General features: G+C 35.6%; 5 protein-coding genes and 2 long non-coding RNA genes across 11 annotated transcripts; 5 read left to right on the top strand and 2 right to left on the bottom strand.

Annotated features, from left to right (window-relative positions):
• Positions 1–2,084: 2,084 nt before the first annotated feature.
• LOC140835992 (uncharacterized) lies at positions 2,085–3,707 on the bottom strand. The gene is made up of 2 exons (XR_012118959.1): positions 3,568–3,707; positions 2,085–2,426 (listed from the first exon to the last, which is right to left on the bottom strand). It is a non-coding gene; the product is annotated as an uncharacterized lncRNA (long non-coding RNA).
• Positions 3,708–4,738: 1,031 nt separating this feature from the next.
• Positions 4,739–7,571, top strand: LOC140836645 (uncharacterized). Its single transcript, XM_073202314.1, has 3 exons — positions 4,739–4,976; positions 5,708–5,913; positions 6,061–7,571. Exons 1-3 carry the CDS (start codon positions 4,887–4,889, stop codon positions 6,317–6,319), a joined length of 555 nt encoding a protein of 184 aa, XP_073058415.1. The 5' UTR covers positions 4,739–4,886; the 3' UTR covers positions 6,320–7,571.
• Positions 7,293–10,084, bottom strand: LOC140836644 (lanC-like protein GCR2). Its single transcript, XM_073202313.1, has 6 exons — positions 9,762–10,084; positions 9,438–9,616; positions 8,767–8,878; positions 8,556–8,672; positions 8,163–8,474; positions 7,293–7,728 (listed from the first exon to the last, which is right to left on the bottom strand). Exons 1-6 carry the CDS (start codon positions 9,927–9,929, stop codon positions 7,390–7,392), a joined length of 1,227 nt encoding a protein of 408 aa, XP_073058414.1. The 5' UTR covers positions 9,930–10,084; the 3' UTR covers positions 7,293–7,389.
• Positions 10,085–10,880: 796 nt separating this feature from the next.
• On the top strand, positions 10,881–13,184 carry LOC140836643 (uncharacterized). 2 transcript variants are annotated; one of them, XM_073202312.1, is made up of 2 exons: positions 10,881–11,094; positions 11,225–13,184. In XM_073202312.1, the coding sequence occupies exon 2, from the start codon at positions 11,247–11,249 to the stop codon at positions 12,984–12,986; it is 1,740 nt and encodes a 579-aa protein (XP_073058413.1). In that variant the 5' UTR covers positions 10,881–11,094; positions 11,225–11,246; the 3' UTR covers positions 12,987–13,184. The 2 variants fall into 2 exon arrangements, with proteins under 2 accessions (XP_073058413.1, XP_073058412.1); XM_073202311.1 differs by having other exon boundaries at positions 11,190–13,184.
• A 521-nt stretch (positions 13,185–13,705) lies between these two features.
• On the top strand, positions 13,706–15,027 carry LOC140835991 (uncharacterized). The gene is made up of 3 exons (XR_012118958.1): positions 13,706–13,843; positions 14,208–14,514; positions 14,883–15,027. It is a non-coding gene; the product is annotated as an uncharacterized lncRNA (long non-coding RNA).
• A 1,717-nt stretch (positions 15,028–16,744) lies between these two features.
• On the top strand, positions 16,745–19,441 carry LOC140836642 (uncharacterized). Of its 4 annotated transcripts, none has more exons than XM_073202307.1 (4): positions 16,745–16,912; positions 17,342–17,617; positions 18,007–18,195; positions 19,016–19,440. In XM_073202307.1, the coding sequence occupies exons 2-4, from the start codon at positions 17,372–17,374 to the stop codon at positions 19,097–19,099; spliced, it is 519 nt and encodes a 172-aa protein (XP_073058408.1). In that variant the 5' UTR covers positions 16,745–16,912; positions 17,342–17,371; the 3' UTR covers positions 19,100–19,440. The 4 variants fall into 4 exon arrangements, with proteins under 4 accessions (XP_073058408.1, XP_073058407.1, XP_073058409.1 ...); XM_073202306.1 differs by having other exon boundaries at positions 17,346–17,617; positions 19,016–19,439; XM_073202308.1 differs by lacking the exon at positions 19,016–19,440 and adding an exon at positions 18,604–18,972 and having other exon boundaries at positions 17,346–17,617.
• Positions 19,442–21,955: 2,514 nt separating this feature from the next.
• LOC140836641 (F-box protein SNE) lies at positions 21,956–23,744 on the top strand. The gene has a single exon (XM_073202304.1). The coding sequence runs from the start codon at positions 22,279–22,281 to the stop codon at positions 22,759–22,761; it is 483 nt and encodes a 160-aa protein (XP_073058405.1). The 5' UTR covers positions 21,956–22,278; the 3' UTR covers positions 22,762–23,744.
• The last annotated feature ends 73 nt before the right edge of the window (positions 23,745–23,817 follow it).

The following is a 23,817-nucleotide window of genomic DNA, read 5'->3' as shown; positions in this document are numbered from 1 at the left end:
GCGCTGTCGTTTATATAATTTATTAACAGCACACAAAAAGCATGCTGCAAATATCACTAATCGCAGCGTGCGTTTAATGCACGCCGTCCATAGTAATATCCGCAGCGTGCTTTTAATGCACGTTGTTCATAGTATCAAGTTACTATCCGCAGCGGGCTTTATATGCACGCCGCCGATAGTACTATCCGCAGCGTTCTTTTAATGCACGCCGTTAATAGTATCAAGTGCAACACTATTAACGGCGCACAGGTGGGTGCACGCCGTGAAAAGTAGTTTTCGCAGCGTGCTTTTAATGCACGTTGTTGATGACGTGTTGCGGAAAGTCGTTTTTCTTGTAGTGTGTTCTTAGGAAGCGAGAAAGTTTAGGGGGAGTAGGAAGATTGTTTTGCAATTGGGTAACGCACTTCCAAGGCACGAGGGAGGTTGATGAAGAAGTAGTAGTCATGTTTCCAAAACTTTATGTTGCTAGGTAAACACTCGAAGAACTTGGAGTTAGAGCAAGCTGAGACGTAAAACTAGCTGTCCTCTTGTGTTTAAAAGTAATGAAATTATGACTTGTCTTAATAGAAAATTAGAAGCCTAGGGCTAAGGCGTTAATTATGGATCCTTAAGTAGAGGATGATGTGCCACAAATTTTTTTTTAAAAAAGCTTTTATACCTATTTTTAAATTTTTTTTTATTTTTGGATTTTTTGTTTTAATCTTTTTTTTTACTCCCACTCAAAATTTTTATTTTTAAATATTTTTGGCTCCTTTTAAAATATATTATAATTTTTTTTCACTTTCTTATTTGTAGAATCAAGTGTTTACCACATTAATGAAAATTCGATGTTTTTTGATAGAATTGATTGATGACGAAACAAAAGACAAATTTTTAATTTTATTCATTATCGATGAAAATGGACGAATCAAAAATACCAAAAGAACTAAAATTAAAACATAAAATATATTTTACTTCAAAACAAAAAGAATCAAAAAAAAAAAAGAATTATAATATATTTTAAAAAGATTAAAAAATATTTTAAAATAAAAATTTTGAGTGAAAATAAAAGAAAGATTAAAACAAAAAATCCAAAAAAATTAAAAAAAAAACTATATAAAAGCTTTCTACACGATGGAGGCGCGGTGCGGATCTGGAAGTCATCAGGGATAAGATCGACCTATAACTCAGGGTTGGAGGATCATGTTGGGCATAAAAATGCTAGGCAGTTTGGAGTACTCCCTACCCGCCGACGAGTTCCTCATGGCAGAAGAGGAAAAAGTCAAAAACCTCAGGTGGAATTCTATATTATTCTTTCTTTTTAAAAAATTTAACGATGATAGCTTCAAAAAAAAAAAAAAATTAATGGTGATAATAGAATGGTAAATTGAGAAGCAGGCTGCCCCTTTGGGCGGTTTGTCGTGTTATGGGATCACGTGCTTTTTGGTATCAACTGTGGCCTATTCGGACCGTTGGTTGGTTGATAGAATACGATGTTTCGGGTATTGACCCACCGATGCCGACAAATCTCTTCAGAATTTTTTTCTCCATGTGACAGGTTTTATCTTATTTCTCCATTCCCGCTCAGCATAGAGCTCTGTGCTTAATTTGGGGAGATTAAAAAAAGGAAACGATGGATCCCAAACAACACCAATAATAATATATACTTCGGTGTGTGGGCCTGCAACTCCCTAATGCAGACGTGGTGGGGTTACCGTTTTCCTCATGATTCCACATTATTAGAGCGAGAATTATTGGTTAATTCGAGGGGACCAAAGGAACGGAGAGAGATTGCTCAATTTCAAACATGTTCGCTCTCATTCCAAGGTCTCGGGAAATGATATAGAACCATTGTTAATTGAGTACGTACGCAGCTTGGAAGAGACCAGATCGAAAAGTTGCGGAGTCTGTCGCTTCCGCCACAAAATAGCTCATAGTCTCAACTTGACCGAATCCAACCACACACGGGGTGAATATGTATGTATAATATCGGTGTATTCGATAGTTTCATTAATGGGTATAAACGGTGACCCTAGCCTGAGGCCGTGGGGCCGTAAGGAAACATTCATGATGGATCAAGGCATGTAGAAAACTAGAGGCGATAATAGACATGCACGTATTCAGGAAAAAATTCAAATAGTGAAGTACACATTTCTCAAACGAATCCCCTGAGCCACAAAAATTTACCTATTTAATAACTCTCCCATCTTATTACTGAAACCTGTTGATCTTAAAGTTCAGTCAGTCCCATACTACGTATACCATTAATGATTACAGCTTCAAAGTGAAGCGTCCGCGCTGAGGAATCCATTGGACGGTTCGCAGGTGCTCCAACTTGGCTGTGCGTCCAAGACTTTGGATTGATAACCAATTATCGAAGTTCTTTGCAGGCGAGAATATGCTCAAGAAAAGCAGGCGCAGGACCAGGACCAGGACCAAAATCATTGCTGCAACGAAAACGATGTTAATGATAAAGAGATCTTTCAATAGACAAATGGAGGGGATGATTTCATTCAAAATAATTTGCTATCTAATTTTTTGCTCAGAAAATTAAGTACATTTTTTGTTATATATTTTCCTAAGGTTGGTTTTTTTTATTTGGCACGAAGATCTATTTTCATAGTACCAATTAATTCTGAATCAAAAGCTTAATTATTAATTCTAGCACATAAAAATACGTATTCCACATTTTTCAGAATATACCCATATTTGTTTTAATTGTTATATAGAACTTCAAAATTCATAAATAATATAGCACGAAGATCTCTTTTCATATGAAAATTTCCTTTGATTTCGAGTATATTAGGATTATTGAGAGAGAACCATTGAGCTACAAATATTATTCGGTTCTTGAAACATTGAACAAGAAATTGAATCAAGTTTTGTTTTCAAATAAAACGAAAAACAATAAAAAGAATCCCTCTAAAACTCTCTAAACATTTTGTAAAACATTTAAAAGATATGCAATGATATACAAGTTGAATGTATAAAAATGTTTGTTTGAAAATTTTTATCGAACACTTCGTTGACAAAATTTTGGTATCTTGTAGAATACATAAAATGAATCAATAATGTCTACAAAATAACAACAATAAGTGTGTGATAAAGTAAAGAGACATTAAAGTTTTGATAAGCTGAAATTGGAATTCAACAACCAAATACACATTTTTAGCGAATGTCTACTAAAACAAGCTGATATCTGTTATTCTGAATTTTCAAGCTATGCTGAATTCGAATATCAGCTTCCCAAAACTTTCTACTCTTGATTTACCAACTACATACTTGACGAAATATGATAGCAATATAATAACAAATTTTATTTTCATCAAAATCTAAATTGTTAGCATTTTCAGAATCCAACTACTGAATATATATAGAGATCACATTTGTCTCTTACTTTTAGTTTTTTTTTTTTTTTTTTTACATTAACGAGATATGTAATGCACGGAAATTAATATAGCTTTATTACAACTGTGATCAACCAAAAGGACATCTTCAAGAGGTAATAATTGATGTTTAATGTGTTTTAAAGGTCTAGATCCGAATAGGAATGAATCGAGTACTAAAACGATGGCGAAACGAAAATACCGGCATGAAGGCTCACTGATCTTGGCATTCTCGCGCCGCCGCACGTATATGCAGCGATGCGCTGCTTTCATATGTAGCTGGTAACTTCCGGCACAAAACTCTTTCCTCGTACCAAAGTTCTTTATTTAAAATATCTCGATGAAAACTATGATACTATACGGTGAAAATTTAAATAAATAACTTTCTTAAACATTTATATCTCAGATTATTATTGGTTTTTTCAATTATGTCGGTGAGAGCTATAATTACAAATATATATACAAGTTATATAATTAAATTTAAACATTTACTATAACAGGAATATAAATGAAAAAAACACGCAAGTTATAATACTAAAACTACATATTCATCGTTAAAAGAACAAAAAAGAGAAAAATGCAAATTATAGGACAAAAAATGTGATTATCCCTTTATTTTTTTCTTCACAATTCACATCTAGATAGTTTTGAAATATCATATAAATATATAAAATTTGGTTCATAAAAATCTCTTGCTCTATTAAGTATTAAGTATCAAGAGATATGCAGGCGAAATATAAATATATAAAATTTGGTTCACAATTCACATCTAGATAGTTTTGAAATATTTATTTTATTCATTTTATTTTTACAAACCGTCGCTTTTAAGCGGCGGTTTTTTTAAAAAACCGCTGATTAATATAGCGACGGATTTTATATATAGCGACGGATTTTATAAAATCCGTCGCTTATTATAGTGACGGCATTCTTAAAAACCCCGTCGCTTAATTTAGCGACGGTCTTTATAATATTAGCAACGATTTTACCATCGCTCATACAGCGACGGTTTTTATAAGCCGTCGCAAATAGAAGCGACGGTGTTCATCGATTCAACCGTCGCTATATAGCGACGCGAGATTCAAAACCGTGGCTTTTAGAAAGCGACGCGGCCTATAGTCACGGTTCGTTGAACCGTCGTTAAAACGGTCGCCTTGTGGATTACCGACGGTTTTAGCGACGGTTTTGACCGTCGCTAATCCCGTTTTTTTTTTGTAGTGACATGATCAAGCAACGGTTTAGAACATCAGACATACCCTGATGTGTCAACATATGTCCCTAGAGTCTGCCAAACAATGACAATGTTTTCTTAACAAACAATGCACCGCAGTATCAGTTGGTGGTTAGTACGTACCTTTGCTTGATGATGAACGATGGTTGAGGTATCGCCGTCGGGGTCGATACCCAATCTCTCTCTGTCGTGTAACTTTCCCTAACTTGTTGATCACTCGAGTGGAGTACATATATATAGCCCGTCAATATATAGAGTTTAGAAGTGATCAGAGTTCGCCAAACCGAAACTAAATGGCTTCGAAAGTGGTAATGATCATTGTCCTCGTTCTGGATCTCATTGCTTTTGGGTTGGCTGTTGCCGCTGAGCATAGAAGAAGTACAGTAAGTTCTTATATATTTAGTCCCTTCCTTTCCGACTTCATTACATTGGATTTTCTTGAAACACCTGAATTCAAATGAGTCATTGCTCCATCTGCGAACTTTATGCTGTGTCTTTTATTTGTCCTTGATTAGTTTATGCAATGAATAGAAATGTGTTCTAATAGACGATCATATATAGATCAAGTTCGAATGTCTTTACAGAAAATATTATTTATTATGTTCTCAAGTATAATGTTTAGAAATATAATTTTAATAATTATACATAATGAAAAAACCAAACCGAACAATACTGAACGTCGTTTCATCTTTCTTGAGATTCTTTCTGGAGTTTGGGGAGGTCAGGGATGAGTTGCCAACAGTCATTTTGAGATAGCTTCGAGTTCCAATTGTAAGAATTCAGGAGACGAAGCCGCAATTTTCATTCAAGTTCACAATTGCCCAACATCAACAACCAAGAATCTAGCTGAAGTTAATCCCAGATGATCTCAAATCTGAAAATCCTGAAATAGATATGCCTTTTCGGATCTGTTAATAGAGGGTATTAACAAGTTATTCTACTTTTTTTTTGTCATCCTGATTTTTCGTGTTGCATCATGTTTATACAGCCTTCAACGAAAAACGGGATGCTTCATCCTTTGCAGATAATGTAATGCCATGCCTCAGGCTTCAGATGTAATACTACTGGTATCACTGCTTCTTATTAATGTCAGAAAACTTTTAACTTTTGACAGGGAATATCGAAGCCTGATAGCGAGATCAATTATAACTATTGTGTTTATGACTCGGACATCGCAACCGAATACGGCGTCGGTGCGTTTTTATTCCTCATGGCCAGTCAAGTACTTATCATAGTCACGACGAAATGCTTCTGCTGCGGAGATCCACTGAAACCAGGTGGCTCAAGGGCTTGTGCCGTTCTTCTTTTCATCATCTGCTGGTACGTACGCATAAGCTCCTTGCACATGCAACGCTAATTAACTTCCTGTGAGAATCAGCAATATTGAGGCAGAATCTTTTAGAGGATCGACGAAGCTTACGAATTTAATATTTTATTAATCACCAAACAATCTTTTGTTTAGTGCAGGGTAACATTCTTCATTGCCGAGGTTTGCTTGTTGGCTGCTTCGGTGAGAAATGCTTATCACACAAAATATAGGACTGACTTTTTTGAGAACCCGCCTTCCTGCGAGACTGTTCGAAAGGGAGTCTTTGCAGCAGGGGCGGCTTTCATTTTTTTCACGGCCCTGATCTCGGAGTTCTTTTACTATAGTTATTCGAGGGCCCGGGGAAGTTTCGGTCCTTATGGAGGCGAAGCAGGAGTTGGCATGGCCGCATATAAGTGAGCCAGATTAATATCCTACTGATAAGGGCATTGAGGCTGATTTTTCTTTATTCAAATAAGATTACTTCAAGTAAAAACAGAGAGATTTCTTAACCTATACATTTAATAGATGTTATGCAGGTACCACTTGTTTTACCGTGCAAGTCAAGTTTAACAAACGATAATACATAATACTTTACCAGTTCTACTATTTTCATTGTTTATTAAAGACAAATGTACTCGTCATTGATTGTGGCTGTCACACTAAAGTAATCTATAATGTTTTAATTATATTTCAAAGAAATATTCATGTTTTACTACTCAAATATCATTATACTTGTTTAGTAACATTGGCTATTTGGGGCCTTTGCCCGTAACATTTTTAGAGAATCGAAATGTTCGAATTTATAAGGTAATTAATCAATACCAATTTCTCAAAGTTAATATTAATCTGTCAAGAAGTATTATTATTTTCATGCTTACGGACTCAACGCCAGAGTGTTGTTATGAACTTGTGATGTAGATGGGATGTGAAACGAGATGCAAGAACCATGCGCTGTGTTTGCCTTGTTCAAGAAAGGAGTACATCGGCGAGTGCTGGGTAGGCAGACAGGAGTAAATAGTTGAACTAAGTTTGAAAAAGTGGTAATAAAACCTTACTCTGGATGTTTTATGCAATACGCAATTTGATTTGGTCTCCTTTCCTGGATACCAGTGGTAGGCATATAATTGTCAAAAATGTTTAAACCACCACGGGTACTGAACCCGACATTGAAATGGGGTAAACAATTAATTTATATATTTTATTTGATTTTTTTTATCCTGACCTTTTATTTTCATAATAAAATTCAAATATTATAATTATCTATAAAGGCCATCGTAGATTAGGAACAACATATGTTACGTTTACTGTACTATTTATTGCAGATGCCTTCACTATATTGATATTGTCCCCTGAATATTGAGACGAAAAGGTTAGGAGACCACAAATCGTCTAAATTTAGGACCCAGTCCTTATAACACTGATTTTTTTTTCCATAAATACTCAAAAAGTAAACAATATACACAAAATTCATGTATGTATAAAGAAAACTAGAGTTCATAACCTGGAAATCTAGCCTGAGATGGGTCGTTCATGTCCAGAAAGAGATAAGCCATTCCTCCAATGCCTTCAAACAGCGAGTGGGGTCGATCACCTCCATGCATAATACCCTCGGATATGGAAGTCTGAGCCCTGTCATGAGAAAAGCAAGCAAATGCTTTGGCTCTGTACAGGAACTTTGGGTTGCCTGTTAATTGGTATAGCGAAAGAAATACGTAGGTATTTCCACTGATGCCATGGCAAATTCCCACTCGTTTAAGTAGACCTCGATTCCAGACCACTTCCCCTGCACTTATTGCTGCGTGTAGAAACTCTTCACTCCCAAAAACCTGGTAAATTGATTAAATGATTACTGATGTTGGCCTAAAAAAAGCTGGAACTTTAAATGCAAGACTCTTCAAGAAAAGCTTTGAATAAAATTTACTTCCATGGAGGTAGAGGATGAATTCAAGTTCATTCTCTTATGAAGCTGTCCACCATATGCTACAGTCCCAGAAGAAGCTTCATTTTTTAAAACATTTCCTTCAAATTAATATTTTTATATCATACCAATTATATCTATCACGTTTCTCACTGTTTACAATGCTGAATTTCATACTCAAAATTAAAAAGATTAAAGCATGAGAGGGGCTACTCTGTGATATTTTCAGAGAGCAAATGTAATCATTATTTTGTCACCTATTAATTTCTTCCCCTCATTGCGCCAGTTTACAGGTTTTGTTACCGGGGTCAGATATAAAGTATAAAATGGAACAAAATGTACCTTGGCTGCTTTCACGAGAGTAAGTGCAATACCAGGAGCCCCATGGCACCAATGCACAAGCCTATCCTTTTCACTTTGTTCACTTGAAGGATAATTTCCACTAGGGAAACAATTTTTTATCATGTAGCGGAGTGTGCCCTTTACATGCTCCACTTCATCTGCCTTCAGATCCATATCCATTAACATGTACATAATTCCAGCTAACCCATGGGCTGCTCCCCAATATTTTTTTCCATGCCATTCATACATCAAAGGACATAATCCTTTAGCCAATTTTCGACCAGATTTGATGATTTCATCAGTAACATCCCTCTGATAAAATTTAATTAAAGCAATTAGGCTGTCTTATGCTTGCAAAAGAAACTCAACCGTACTACTATGAAAGGGGTATACCATTCTAGCGGTAGATATGGTGCCTTCACCGATATTTTTGTTTAAGAAAGAGCATGCCCACAAGAACCCTGCTCTCCCATACAGAATTTCATTTGGAAGATCCTTATAAAGCTTGATCTGAACTCAAACATTGAAACAATAAAAACATTGAAATACAAAGGGAAATCTGGAAAAGTTGCTTTAAACACAGAGCAACAGAATGATGAAATACCTGTTTGAATTGTGTCAAGTACCGTTGACATAAGTGTTCATCGCCAATATGCTTTGCTACTACTGCACCAAGAGCACAAACACCAGCTACCCCACATATGAAAGTCACACGGCTGCAAATATAACTCTTCAGTTTTTTTTATGTAGACTTTTGTGGCGAACCAAGATGAAACATGTGTCGAATTGGAGATGACCTCCAATTAAACGGGAAACAAGAAGATCTAACTTCATATACTCAGAATGATCAATCCCTTCAAAATCTGAATTGTGCTAACACGTGGAGCAATTTTGGTCAATGAGTTTAAATCTAAATTTCCATAATTACTGGACTTTTAAGATTTTCAAATTTCAATGTGCTTCTCTATTTCTTTTAACTAGGCAATATAGATGTTTCAAGGGCCAGAGCACTAGACAATTCTCCCAAATACCAAATTCTTGATTTCTGACTAAGTTATCACATCCCATAGTGCTAAAGAAAGAGTACTAAAACCATCAAAACACGAAAAACTATTTTAGTTTTTTCAGTCATCGGGTCAATTGCTCTGCACCTAGCTACTGTGACGCAAAAAGCTCAACAATTGACGCAAGTAGGAAAAATCACCAGTCCAGGGACAACATATTTCATCCACAAACTCATACTTCCATCCATATAGAGAGGAAAATTGACTTCACCTCGAGCCACGGGAGGCAGAATCACACGCCTTAATGATGTCAGAGCAAAGAGCAAGTTCATTCTTATCTTTGGTCACTTGATATGCTTTAAACAATAAGAAAGCAGTCCCCAGAGACCCAGTGTACAGATCAAAATCATCAACACGCTTTCCTTTAGCGACCCAGGTCTCATTCACGATCTAAAAGAAGCACCCCATAAGTCAAGAAATTTAATAGTAGAAACAAATAAAATGAGCATAATAGTAATGTTTTTTTCTTCTTCGGCAGGGGAAGATAGCATTTAACAAACAAATGATGATTAAAAAATATCAGTCTTAGGGTTACTATTTCTTTGAGGTGTAAAGCTTCTTTCGTGAGGCCTTGACACAGGGTTCTGAATGGGAGATGGAGAAGTTTGGTAAGTGAATCCGAGGCAGGAACCGCGTCTGATTCTAGTGGTGGAGTTTCCGGGATGTAATCTGGCATTTCGTTTGGAAAGAAACGATCAGCCATGCCTTTCTTCGAGATGTTTGGATTGTTCGTTGTTGATCACGGAGCCAATCGGAGGAGGAGAGATGCTAGGCGGCTGTTCGGTGGCGGTGGACTCAGGATGATCGAAAGAAGCTCTCTAATCGAACATAGACTCACCTTGGATCGATTCGGTTTTGGGTAGACCGGTTCAACTAGCAATTAATAGATGCTTAATTTTTTTATTTAATTAATTAGTATTTTTTGACATTTATGCTAACTGGAGATCAAGTTTAAAAATATGTTAAAAATTGAGATTAAAAAATGAAGAAATTTTTTTATTTGACATTTTATTATAATTAGATCCATCGATCATGGATGTTTGGAATTCGTATTATACAACAAGACATTACTTTTGTTATTCGAATTGTAAAATGATATAATATCTGTTACATTATATTTATACTTAACAATTCTAACTACTTATTAAGAATACCATTGATATCATCACTAATATCATTAGCAATATCATCAACAAAAGTTATCTAAGATCTGTTCAGAAATAGAGTATGTCTCTTATGAGACGATTTCACGAATCTTTATCTGTGAAACAGATCAATCCTACCGATATTCATAATAAAAAATAATACTCTTAGGATAAAAAAAATATTTTTCATGGATGATTCAAATAAGGGATCTGTCTCATAAAATAAGACCGTTAAATTGTTTCATACAAATTTTTGTCTCAGAAATATGGTAATGAAAGGAACTATTTTCTTAGATACATTTTTTAAGTTTCGTCAACTTTTTAATTAGTTATGGCTAAGAAATATTTTTTGATTGAAAGTGAATATGATATTATCGATATTTAAATATTAAAATGGTATCACGAGAATTTTTTTTAAATTTTTCAAAACATTTAAATTACTGTCAAATGACTATCCTACCATTTTTAACTGTCGGTGGGTTCACTACATCAGTCAATGTCACCCACCACTCGTTTTAGAGACACTCCGCGCACTGCACTACCATCAGCTTCCACGACCCAGACTTTGAAAGCATTTCCGAGCTCCCTTTCGCTCTGGGGAATCTCAGATCGAGGAATTCAGGTGAGCTGCTCCAAAATCTCCTCGCTGCAGGTGACAAGATCTTCCTTCTAATTGATACGGATCAATGTATCTACAGCCATAACAGATCTGCCAAGCTCAAGGTTTTTCCTGCTATTTTTTTCTAATCAGTAGTCACCATTGTCTTTAATTGGGGCCTATTTTATGTTTTCTGCATTTCTCAATTCTCTATTTTCAGCTTCAAATGTTATGTTTTGGCGATTGTGGCATCAGGGAAAAAGAACAAAGAAAGAAAATGTTGAGTCGTTCTTCATTCACTTTTCCGAGGAATGTAGGTTTCAGGCCGGAAACTTTAGGTCAAAATGCGTTGGCGATGATAGGGAACCTCTGCTTCTCTTTATTTGTGATCGGGGTCTTGATTTTCACTATAATTGCGGCAACGTATGAGCCTGAAGATCCATTGTTTCACCCTTCCACGAAGATAACTACTTTCCTCACATCAGAATCCAGTGCCACCTTTAAATCAGATATCGCTGTAGTGAAGACCGGGGAAGACTTTGTAGCTTCCAATCAAACTGCATTTGCAACTTTTATAAACATCACTGATGTTGAATCTGCTGCCCTGAGTGAAGTTGGAGATCCTGATATTGTTTCTGAGACAACTGTTTGCAGGGTCAACGATCCCATTGACTGTCGTGATCCAGATGTTTTCCATTTAATGATGCGGTCTGCCATTGAGTACTTCAAGGACATTCACTTTTATCGGTTTGGAAAGCCTGTTCCGGGGAATTTTGAAAAATCTTGCCACATGGCATGGCGATTCAGGCCCAAGGAAGGCAAGGCTGCTGCGTTTTACAAGGATTATAGGAGTTTTATGCTTGAGAGATCTGATAATTGCACTCTCAGTGTAGTTAAGATTGGTAACTATCATTCGGGTGGAAATGCGCGGAAGAGGAAGAGGAAGAGGAAGGGAAAGAACGAGGAAAAGGATAAGGAGGTGTTCGAGAAGGTGCCGCCAAAGGTGGAGGCTAACCCTATTGCCTTACCAGAAGTTGGGGAAACTGTTAACGACGCACTTCCTGAGGTGGAATCAGAGGGTTCGTTCAGTCGTGGAAGATATTTGATTTATTCTGGCGGTGGGGATAGGTGTAAGAGCATGCAACAATACTTGTGGAGTTTCATGTGTATGTTGGGGGAGGCGCAGTATTTAAATCGAACTCTTATCATGGATCTGAATTTGTGCTTGTCTAAGATATACAGTTCGTCTGGTCAGGATGAGGAAGGAAAAGATTTCAGGTTTTACTTTGACTTCGAGCACCTGATGGATTCGACATCTGTGCTGGACCAGACTCAGTTCTGGATGGACTGGAACAAGTGGCAGCTCAAAGATGGCTTAAATCTGCATCTCGTGGAGGATTTCAGGACCACGCCAATGAAGCTTTCTGCTGTCAAGGATACGTTAATTATGAGGAAGTTTGGCTCTGTGGAGCCTGACAATTACTGGTACCGTGTGTGTGAAGGTGAAGCAGAGTCAGTTATCCAACGGCCATGGCATATGATTTGGAAGAGTAGAAGGTTGTTGGACGTGGCATCAGCTATTGCGTCAAGAATGAACTGGAATTTTGACTCTGTTCACGTTGAGAGAGGTGAGAAAGCTAGCAACAAGGAGCTGTGGCCTAATGTCGATAGAGATACTTCACCAGAAGCTCTTCTGGCCAGTTTAGCTGACAAAATTGAGGACGGAAGGAACCTTTATATTGCAACAAACGAACCAGAGGCTTCCTTCTTTGATCCTTTAAAAGACAAGTACTCCACACACTTTCTTGATGAATATAAATATCTGTGGGATCAAAATAGTGACTGGTATGAAGAAATGACAAAGCTGAATAAGGGAAATCCTGTTGAGTTTGATGGATACATGAGGGTTTCTGTGGACACCGAAGTGTTCTTGAGGGGCAAAATACAGATTGAAACTTTCAATGATCTCACAAAAGATTGCAAGGATGGTATCAATACCTGCACCTCTGCTAGCTAATATATCCATATTTCCCTGCGAACCTTTGGCGATGTGTACTCTTCAAGTGTTGCTTTTCTTTACTTCTTTTTTCCCCTTATTGATAGGTTAAATCAATCATTTTCCTTTAAATCCTAGTATTCCAGATGTAAATTGCTGTCTTTGTTAGCCTTTGTATCGGGTGTTTTATTTTTCAATCTTCTTGTCCGCTACTTCTTCCACGATTTCTTGAATTTGTTATTTTTCTGGAAAACAAGAAACTAGATCGATACTTTATGCAATATTATTGTTTGTCCCATAATATGTGTATATATATATCTGTATTTGTAGTTTCCTAAGGACACTTGCATTTTCTTGCGTTATAAACTAGAAATCGTACGTTCTTTGTAAAATTTTTATCATCCATCTAATTATGTAGTTGTCTCTTTCATTTAATCTCAGTGATCTCGCATGATCCGTAGCTTTGGCTAAAAGCACAAGAGAAAAACATAGGCTGCTGAAAAATGTACCGATGTTTGTAAAGGTCATAATTTTTCTGGAAAATAAAACTCAAATTACCTGATAAAGAGCCAAAAATAGAATCTCACATTAAAATAATCTGTAATCAGCCAGCAATAAAGACTGTCATATATCACTAATCTTGTATATTTAAATTCCCGAAAAGATTGTCATGTGTCCACGTGTAAGACCTCAATACAATTTTTTCGTCAGGTAATAATAAACACAGCATTTTTATGGCCTAAAATTTAGGATTAACCACAACCTGGGAGAAAATCTAAATGAGAAAAAGTCAATAAAAATAATTTGTTTCTTTCATTGACATTATAAGAACAAATTTACCAGATTTCTAAGAATCTTGCAGCTCAAAATCTGTGCAGGTAAATTATATAAGCATGATTAATGCAACCCATTTATTATTAGTTATGTGTAACAAATTTTACAAAATCCATCCTTTTCGCAATGCATATTCCAATTATTCTTTGTTTCAAGATCGTCTAGCATATAAAATACTATTTCTTCTTTCCTCTGTTTCCAAGCCTCAGTTAACGAATACTTCGCTGAAGTTTGGAGAAATAACAATGAACACGGACTACTTTTCTCACGTTCCTTTAACGATTTAATTATGCCCTTCCTGTTGCAAGTGCTCGAAAATAACGTATATAAATGTAGACATTATATGGAAATATTCTTCTGACGAATGATTATACGTATATATATGTATGCATGTATATTTATATTCAGGAAAGAATGGAAGAAGGAGCACGTGCAAGCGGAAAGCATGAGAAATCGAAGATAAATGTAGTACCATTTCATGTAAGAAAGAAGAACCATTGCCGCTCCTCATCCTCGCTACCAACCTCACCAATGGCCCTGAGGAAGTCGGTAAGCACCAAATACAGCTGCTTGTGCTCACCAACCACGCATGCCGGTTCCTTCAGGTGTCGACGCCACAGAAACGAGGGTGGTCTTTCCCACACTAGCATCTCTGTTGGTTCCAAGCTCTCCGAGTTAACCACCAAAATATGAAGAAACTTAACAGCTCAAATAGGTCTAAGGGTGTGTATGGTTGAGTGGATTAAATAAAGATAGATTAATAGTCAAATATTTATCATTAAAATTTTAAGATGTTTTAATAATCATTTTGACCCGGTTTAAGATCCAATTTTATTAATCAAATAGTTATCCATAAAATTGGATCTTAAACCGGGTCAAAATGATTATTAAAACAACTTAAAATTTTAACGATAAATATTTGACTATTAATCTATCATTATTTAATCCACTCAACCAAACACACTCTTACTGTTATCATATTACTCTGGACTTGCATGTTATTATAGCTTGTATATCATCCAGTTTATCAATCATGCTCAAATTCTACGAATCCCCAAGTTTATTTTAAGATTCTTGTTGCAGCATTATCTTTCTACATTTAATAATTAGATGAAAATTGAGTGGCCGAGAAGTTTCTACTTGGATACCATCGAAGTTGAAGCATGATGATTTGCGGGGAACAAATGGAGGCATCCGTTTAACAGTCAGATACAAAGAATTCCAGAACCAGCAGCGCTGACCCATCACTACAAGAGGACGCAAAATATTGGCAGATAGCTTAACATATACATGCTTGATATATTATGGACACTGTGCATTCTAGTATACTGTCTGAAGGATTCTGTTGAATTACTCACATAAGACACTCGTATTCTTCCATGTCTTGAGGTATCATGTAATCCCGACAAAGGGAGCACGTGGTATTCCAATATTTTAACCACTTTTCGAGGCACGACTTGTGGAATATATGGCCACAAGAGAGCCAGTTGATCTCTGTGTTTGGCCCGAATTTCATCAGGCAAATGGGTTGAGTAATCAAATTAAACCATTGTCCTTTGTATGAAATTCAGGAATAATTAAATTGAGTCATTAACCATAAAAAAATAAAGTAGAAACACGAAAATTCATAGCAACTTGGATTTTTCCCCATGCAATTTTGGCTCACGAAAAACAGAAGCGGGGTCAACGTTAAAGAAAAAAGCCAGTAGAAACGAAGAGACAGAAAGTTACCAAGAAGCAGGAGCTTTAGTGTAGTCTCGTTGGGGTCCATGGAGCATTGAATAATAAAGCTCATCCTCGCTGTGATTCTGCCCAGTGATCTCATTGATATTGCCGATTGTCTTCTTAACGCTAACTCCACTGCTCGTTTGCTCTTCACCTTCTCCTTCTTCTTCAATTTCCCGAGTGTCGATTACATATATATGTTATAATATGCATGTATCCATCGTATGCCAACAAAAAAAAAGTGTATGTAACAAATAAATATCATGGGTGCAGTGATACAACCTTCAAGAAATTAGCTATAGAGATAGACTTGGACTTGGGTATTGAGAAACAGAGAAGGGTGGCGACAGAGTGAGTGTGAATACGTGTTTTGGATGTAAAAGAGACGGTTTTTGTAACATACACGCATATATATACAAAATTATCATAAATCCGAACTTTGAGCAATCATATTTATAATTGAATACATTTTTGTGATATAGTTTTTAATATTTGACATAAAAATATTATTTTTTTATCAGTTAATTGAAAATTTATTTCATAAAAGTAATTTAAATTTTTTTTATATTATATAGACAAATATTAATGATAAATTCAAACTTTGGGACAACCGTTCGATGGAGAATCGATCATGCCTTCGGTCCGGAATACATCCAGAAAATATTTGATCGGTCAAACCGATAAAAAATTGGCAAGAACCGGTTGGACTAATACTGAACCGTGAACCGATTTAAAATCGATTGGATTAGTTCACATTTTTAAATTTTATTTTTGTTATATACGTGATTATTTGAATTTGGTTAAAAATATTATTTTAGTAGAATAAAAGCTTATTTGATTTTTAAACCTTGGTAAATATTATTTTTATTATTTATATATGAATTTATGATCTTAGCATTCAAATATATTATTATTTTATATAATATAACAATGCTCTGGTCTGACCTTTCGATCGAATCAATCCGAATCGATATTTTATGTAAATAGATTTCAATTATGAACGCATTTTTCCATGATTTTATTTTTCAAAGTGATTAAAATAAATATATTTCATTATGTATTATTTTAACATAAGAAGGCTTCTTTCTTTTCCCTAATTTTTTTGAATAAAAAAGAAGTAACAAAAATAAAAAAAAATAAAATTAAGTTATAAGATTCTTACAAAAATTGATAATACAATTAATGAATAAAATAAATTTATTTGAGACACTTTCAAAAAATATCATCATTTCTATATAAAGCCCCATTAAGATGCGATGAACCCTATACGTAGAGCCTACTGATCAAAATTTGTGCAACGACAATGGAGATGGCTGGATTTGCTTGAAAACTCATCAACCAACGGTTTCTAGCTAACTCCCAGTATTCAACTTTACTACTGTGTCCAGGTACTGATAATTATTGTCTTTGTTGTTGTTCCTTAGTGTGTCTTTTCTTTGAAATATATGCTACCAAAAGTTATAGATAGCTAATATCGAAATTTATTCAATGCGATTTAGTTATTCTGTGTGATCTAGGAATCTATCAATTTGCACCCTACATGTTCGATGAAATGCTTTATTGCTTAAGTTATGTTGTTATGGCACCAACACGGCTGCTCAAAAAAGATATGTATCAGAGTATGTTCATCATTCTCAGAAACTAATTTAGTTGACCTTGCACCTGTGCTGGTAAATAGTCCAAGTATGTATTTGCACGTGGACCAAAGACCAAATATGTGTACGTTTATGCATATATCTCTGTCTGTACGTTTATGCATCAATTGGACTTGCCTATTTCTCTTATTGATATTCAAATGCTTGGTTAATCATGGCAAGCAAGGGGTATACGAGACCACAGGGTGAGAAATGCGTGGAATTGACCGGATATTACTGCAAATTTGTAGACAACTGCATACAATACCCCGCGATAGGCCCAGTGATACCTTGAAGATGAAGGTTGCTGAAATACGAAAGAACAAAAAAACAAGAAATCCAAAGAAAAATAAACTTTTTGTGGAAGTTCCAGAGTCAAGAGCTTTTCTCGACACAGCAACCATGCCAATGATACTCACGGTTGTGGGAACTGCTCTATTCGCGAAGCTCCTTATGATGGTATTGCTTAAATTGTAAATTGTTGATCATTAAAACATTCCATGAAAATTGGTCAATTCGACCCAAAATCTAAGATATTCATTCTATTTGCCGTTGAGGGCGTTGATCTTACCACTTGGAACGAATGCTACTTGCTAAACAGTTAATGCGCTGAATCGAAACATTTTAAAAATTCACAAGCACTGAAGTGCTTTTGAGTTCATAATTTCATTAGCTAATAAATATTAGCGCTTGATTTTGTTGAAGAACCCTCAGGATTTTCAGAATTAATAGATTGTTTGAATTTATTTGGAATTCTCTGGGTTTGTTTGTTTAGGTTTCAATTTGTAATTTCCCATTGAGATGTTGGAATAAATGCAAGCAATATAGCTTCATTTTTCTGTCTGCAGTATGACGAGTCCACGTCCCAGGAAAGACTGGAGCGAAAGATAAAGAATGCCCCTCCTGGTCAGGGAACAGTTAGAATGCTTACTCGTGAGGAGTGGGAAGTAATTAAAGATCTTCCGCCAAGGACTCCATTTGAGTCCAAGCTTGCTCGTTCAAATGCACAAATAAGGACCGGCGAACCTGTGCACTTGGTAAATAAAAATTTTCCCCGACTTTCTTGATATGATATGATATGATATGGGTCAAAAAACTATTATGTTTTATTTTTATGTGATATTCCTATGGCAAATCAAATTTGTGGTTTAAATGCTAATTTATCAGCCACTAGCGTTAGGTGGGAGAGTTGGCAGGAATGTACTAGTGTAAATCCTGAAATTATAAAAGAAAGCATAACAAAACTTACCTCAAAATAAGAAATAAGAACGATTTCTACTACATAGTTCTTTAATTGGTATCTCCACTTGTTCAATTCCAAATATTGGCCAGCTTGAGATGAGATGGTTTCTCTGTGCGAGAGACCAACCAAACTCAGCCAACTATCCCTAGATGGTTTTGTCTAGCTAATGATCTAATGAGATAGCTGCTGTTCATAAATGCAGCCGATCTAGGAAATTCATGCTGTGGATAAACTTCAAAAAAATTTCTTCCCCGAGCCATGGTCTGAAAGTCCTCACCATACAGGTCATGGCACTCAAATGTTGCATGCGGTGGATATGTCAACCTGCAATTTTATATACGCAATCTATTTGTCAACAAACCAGTATCAATGCTTCTTCCTTTATGCATCCACAATAACATGCACACACTACAATTTTATCTAGTTGTGTGTAACATATGATATATACCATTATTCCTTTGAAATCATGCCGATGCTGCAACTCTAAAACCACCTTGCATCATTCGGCATTTGCTCAAACTCACTGCCTTCAGTTGTAGCCTTATATTTTTCTCAAGTCTGCTTGTAAATATAATCATCCAAAAAACTTTGATTGCTTTCTTGTAATCTTGCAGGAAAATCTGAAGGATTGGACTGTGGACGTGTTGACAGACGGCCTCACACGAGCTGAGGAAACTGTCAGACGTGGATCCAACTAGTTGTAGCTAATAGATGTCACTCTTCATTTAAGCACTACATTGTTGCAACGTTTTACAGTCTGTTTCTTGTCTCGCCGGTTGCTGTCTTCAAAAGCTGAAAACCGTGTTCGGTTCTTACATATTTGCATATCGGTCGCCGCATGAAGTAATGGCTAATGGGTCTTATATTAAGCGACACTAAATGAAAATGGAAAGGTAGTGTCTTGTAATTTGAACTGGACTGCTATTCCTGTAAAAAAGTCCAACATTCGGGCATATTACGCAGACAATTTCCTCCGAGTAATAGTTGCAAATAATCACTTCGAAATCTCCTATGTATATTTTCTTTATTTTAAGAATAATTGATTTCCAAGGAAATGTGTTAATTACGTTCATGAATTCGCACAACTCCTCGAACGTATTATTTGTTACGTGTTATTACCATCGAAAGAAATTTAGAAAACCATTTAATTATTTTTAAATTGAAATTATGCTTCTCCTCTTCAGAATTAATCTGGAGATGGTGGTTTGTTTTTCTTCAAAATAATCATAGTACTTTCTCCAAAATGATTACACAGTTTGTTTTTTTAACATAATATCATTATACAGTATTTAATTAATATGTGTAAAAAGTACACGACAAAAACTTGCTATCAGATATTTAAACCATCCAGTAGCTAGTTTGTATATATATATACGTAACATATATATAGATAATGTTTTAAATAATAAATTTCAATCAAATCTTAATTAATTTGAAGAAAAAAAGGAGACCTGCAGAGATTCGCGTTATCATGTATAGGTAGGGGGCACGTCTAGCTAGCATGACTTGTAAGTGATAGATATATAATTTTGTAGACTTGCGACCCATCACGGACTTTTGTATACGTTTGTTTTGTAATGCATAAATCATGGTGGGTGATAAGGACTCAACAAGCACGATTTCTTTTGTGCAAAAAAGTAATTTTAACTCTCGGCGTAGTGATGTAAACATCTTCAGAGATGAATCAAACGTGGTGCATTGAACCCTTTCATCGTAAATAAGACCAATCAAGCAAGAGATTGCTATACAACCATTTCGATATGCTAAAAACAATATCATTAATAATTTTAGAATATTTATTTAATTTGTATGTATTTCATTAGCTGTAGTTAATTCACAAAAAATATTGATATTGATTATAGAGTAGTTAGGATTTCATGTGCACCATTTTATTTTTTTGGTTTCGAAAGCACATTTTGTGCTTAGCCTGTATCTGTTGGTGGTTCATATTTTGTTCAGTTTTCATCCAAGTTTTAGTCACTTGTTTTTTCACAAGCTGAGATCATGTAGACCAAGAAATACTTGATATACCTACCCACTGTGAATACAGATGTCAAATCAAATAATTATATATATTTTTTATTATTATTATTTTCAAGATGTCAAATCAAATTTTGTGGGTACGTGACACACGTGAATTTCTAGGAGAAAAATTACAAAATATGTAATATATATATATTGATGATGTGTTTTGACTTTTTATTCAAAAAAATGGAACCAAGAAACAGAGTACTACCACAGGGGTAGAGGTTGAGGAAGTGAGTGAAGGGCTTAGCAGACTTTACGGGTCCGTATCTACTTGTAAGCTTCCCACCATCAAATTGAATCAAAATTAACCAACAAAGATCCACACAATACAAAACACACACTTTCTGACAAAACATTAACTTTTTTTCACGAAAACATAAATTATATTTTGGGGTTTTTCAATATTCTAGTGTAATTTGATCATGCATGTTAGAATTATATATATATATATATATATATATATATATATATATGTGTGTGTGTGTGTGTATAATCGATGTCGATAGATAATTCGAATTCATATAATTTGATATGGGCAAAGCATGCATCTATTAATTTGTATTATGGTTGTAATATATGTATGAAAGAATATATATAATGTCAATTGTAATAGATGTGTAATTTGCATCGGACTTATGCTTTCTGTCCCATGGACTTTGGGGTTTTTCTCCGAGGATCAAAATCAAACACCATAAGACAAATCAGATGTAGATCATTGGAATGACAACAAATGTACAAATTATATAATAATATCTAAAAGCTACCCTCTCATTTCTTGATTTGATTGGATCCTCCTCCTAAAAACATTACATAGATATTGCATAATTTTTTCGAAGATAATCAACAAATTATATTTATGTAATTGGATTAAAAAAAAAGATGTTTCGAATCGAAGAAAAACATATAAAACAAACTGTTCATGCATCCACGTTCATATCTCAGAACATATGAAATATTAATGCGACAAAATACAAATCATCAAAACAACCGTTAAGAGCTCTAACCTAAGCTCAACCAAAACAAAATAGGTACAATCATGGAACTTATGTGTTGGCATTGATTAGTTATCTTTTCAATTTGGGAAACTACATAAATCATATATAAATATAATGATGGTTTGGACTCGTACAATTAAGACAAAAACTTGTGTGAGACGATCTCACGGGTCGTATTTGCTAGACGAATCTCTTATTTGGGTCATCCATGAAAAAATATTATTTTTTATGCTAAGAGTATCACTTCTTCTTATGAATATGGGTAGGATTGATCGTCTCACAGATTAAGATCCGTGAGATGATCTCATGTACAATTAGATAGTTGGAATCGAATCTATGTACTAAATTCTTAGCATAATGATGTTTATGCAAATTTAAATAAAAACAAGTAGTTTTGCAAAATCAGCCAAATTAGTCAAACAAACACACAACGTTTACTTTTTACACACATTCTAACGGTACTCTTTCGTGTGTGTGTATATATATATATATATATATATATATATATATATATATATATATATGTTGTGTATGTATAGATTGACATATCAAACACACGTGCAAAACAACAAAACAATATTATTGAATGGCGCGGCATTATATATATTAAAGCTTTGGGTTCCAGTGCTTCCCACTGTCATCTTCCTGGTTGGCCTCTTCCCTTCTTCCTCGGATACCCTCTCCTCTCTCACACGCACTTGTAATAATATCACTGTGGATTTTATTAGAGAGAGGGGGAGAATCGATCAAAACTTCTTATTTCTTCTTACCAGCTATAAATACTCGTCATAATCTTTCATTTCTCCTGGAAGTGAATAGATAATAACAATATATACCTTAGTCGAGAAACGTAGATGGTGCGAGTGCATGATGCGGAGGACAAGGTGGAGAAGAGGGTCAAATTCTGCATAAATGATAACATGGACGTGCTGATCGAGATACTCAAAAGGCTGGACGACCGTTCCCTCGGCGTGGCGGCGTGCGTGTGCCGCCTGTGGTGTGGGTTGACTCGCAACGATTCCCTCTGGATGCATCTCTGTTTCAGGCACCTGTCGCCGCCTCCGGAGGGCGTGAGGATGGTGGTTTCGGCGTTGGGAGGATACCGGAGGCTGTACATGGTGTGCGTGAAGCCGGTGCTGAGGGTGCGTGGCGGCGGGGAGTTGGACGCCGAGTGGAGTAGGCATGAGGTGGAGCTCTCTTTGTCGTTGTTCTGTGTGGACTACTATGAAAGGTTTTTGCTCGGCGGCGGAAGAATAGGTGGTGACTCGACCGCGGCAGCGACGGCGAGCCCCTCTTCTCTCTTGTTTCTGTGCAAGTGCAATCCCATCAACGTTTGATGCGCTGATGAAATGGAAGTACAATAATTACTACTGAATTTTATTTTTTATTAATATTCTTCCACTATTATCACGTTTAATGTTTATTTTTCTATTACATTCCATTCATTAATAAAAACCAAATAAATATGTTCTTTATTAATTACCCTTTCTTATTTTCTCTTAATTAGTAGTCGTTAATTAATAATAAAATTGGAGTTCAGTTGCCCATACAACATTTTATTTCGCTTCTATACAAATAAATAACAATAGACGCAGAATATAAGTTCAACTTTTCAGTGACAGAACTAATTATTAATAAACTCCGTTCATTTACAAAAAAAAAAAGTAGATATGGTCTACCACTTCCCACGAAGTTCAGCAAGGCAAAGGGTTAATATGCGACTCTCTTTTCTTCTGCCCATTTTCATTTTTATTAAATAAAGATATATGCACCAATCTTTATGTGCATATACATTGTATAAATTCTCATGATCATACACAACTTGGGTTGGATTTTGGATTGAATTTTGAAATCTGAGGTAGCTTAGAGAAACTGTTAAAAGGAGGCTCTTACAGTCAGTGGAGAACTTTTTTTAGCCGGGTACGGTTCTGGGGCTTATGGCAGACTCGATTGGTTTTTATGAATATGTCGGGAAATTTTGAAACTGTCGATGTGTCTTCATTGCGGTTGGCTCATGTTGATGGTTCTTTTTCCATATTACTGCCGTGGGTCTGCAAATGGTCATTCTTGGGTTTCAAATAAACTTAACCAACAGCCATTAATGGATATCACACCCCTCATGGACATGAATCCGAATACGTGTCCAATAGATCGTTTCACGTGATATTCTTTAGGAATTTTAGGTACTACCCTAAGCCTCCTTTCTTTTTAATCAATCCAATCATATGGCAAAGAAAACGGAGAGCATCAAATGATTTAGTCTACTGTCCAGAATGGAATCAGAAGCACCCCAGATGAAGTAATTAAGGCATTGGTATGAGATGGTTTGATGATTATTCTGAAGGGAATGGTGCCTGACTGACTCTCATTATTGCTTCAAAAGGTGAAATCGC

The sequence above is a fragment of the Primulina eburnea genome, chromosome 7 (assembly GCF_022965805.1).
Source record: "Primulina eburnea isolate SZY01 chromosome 7, ASM2296580v1, whole genome shotgun sequence".
In the NCBI taxonomy this organism is placed as follows: Eukaryota; Viridiplantae; Streptophyta; class Magnoliopsida; order Lamiales; family Gesneriaceae; genus Primulina; species Primulina eburnea.
Note: the sequence above shows the minus strand (reverse complement) of the source record. Positions and strands in the feature narration are given on the sequence as shown.

Excerpts from the sequence above, each read along its gene's own strand:
- LOC140836645 (XM_073202314.1), top strand. The coding sequence starts at position 4,887 with ATGGCTTCGAAAGTGGTAATGATCATTGTCCTCGTTCTGGATCTCATT. Across the intron at positions 4,977-5,707 it reads CTGAGCATAGAAGAAGTACA|GGAATATCGAAGCCTGATAG; the intron begins GTAAGTTCTTAT and ends AACTTTTGACAG. Across the intron at positions 5,914-6,060 it reads CTTCTTTTCATCATCTGCTG|GGTAACATTCTTCATTGCCG; the intron begins GTACGTACGCAT and ends TGTTTAGTGCAG.
- LOC140836644 (XM_073202313.1), bottom strand. The coding sequence starts at position 9,929 with ATGGCTGATCGTTTCTTTCCAAACGAAATGCCAGATTACATCCCGGAA. Across the intron at positions 8,475-8,555 it reads CCATATCTACCGCTAGAATG|AGGGATGTTACTGATGAAAT; the intron begins GTATACCCCTTT and ends AAATTTTATCAG. Across the intron at positions 7,729-8,162 it reads CTCTCGTGAAAGCAGCCAAG|GTTTTTGGGAGTGAAGAGTT; the intron begins GTACATTTTGTT and ends TCAATTTACCAG.
- LOC140836643 (XM_073202311.1), top strand. The coding sequence starts at position 11,196 with ATGTTATGTTTTGGCGATTGTGGCATCAGGGAAAAAGAACAAAGAAAG.
- LOC140836642 (XM_073202307.1), top strand. The coding sequence starts at position 17,372 with ATGCGTGGAATTGACCGGATATTACTGCAAATTTGTAGACAACTGCAT. Across the intron at positions 17,618-18,006 it reads TCGCGAAGCTCCTTATGATG|TATGACGAGTCCACGTCCCA; the intron begins GTATTGCTTAAA and ends TTCTGTCTGCAG. Across the intron at positions 18,196-19,015 it reads CCGGCGAACCTGTGCACTTG|GAAAATCTGAAGGATTGGAC; the intron begins GTAAATAAAAAT and ends GTAATCTTGCAG.
- LOC140836641 (XM_073202304.1), top strand. The coding sequence starts at position 22,279 with ATGGTGCGAGTGCATGATGCGGAGGACAAGGTGGAGAAGAGGGTCAAA.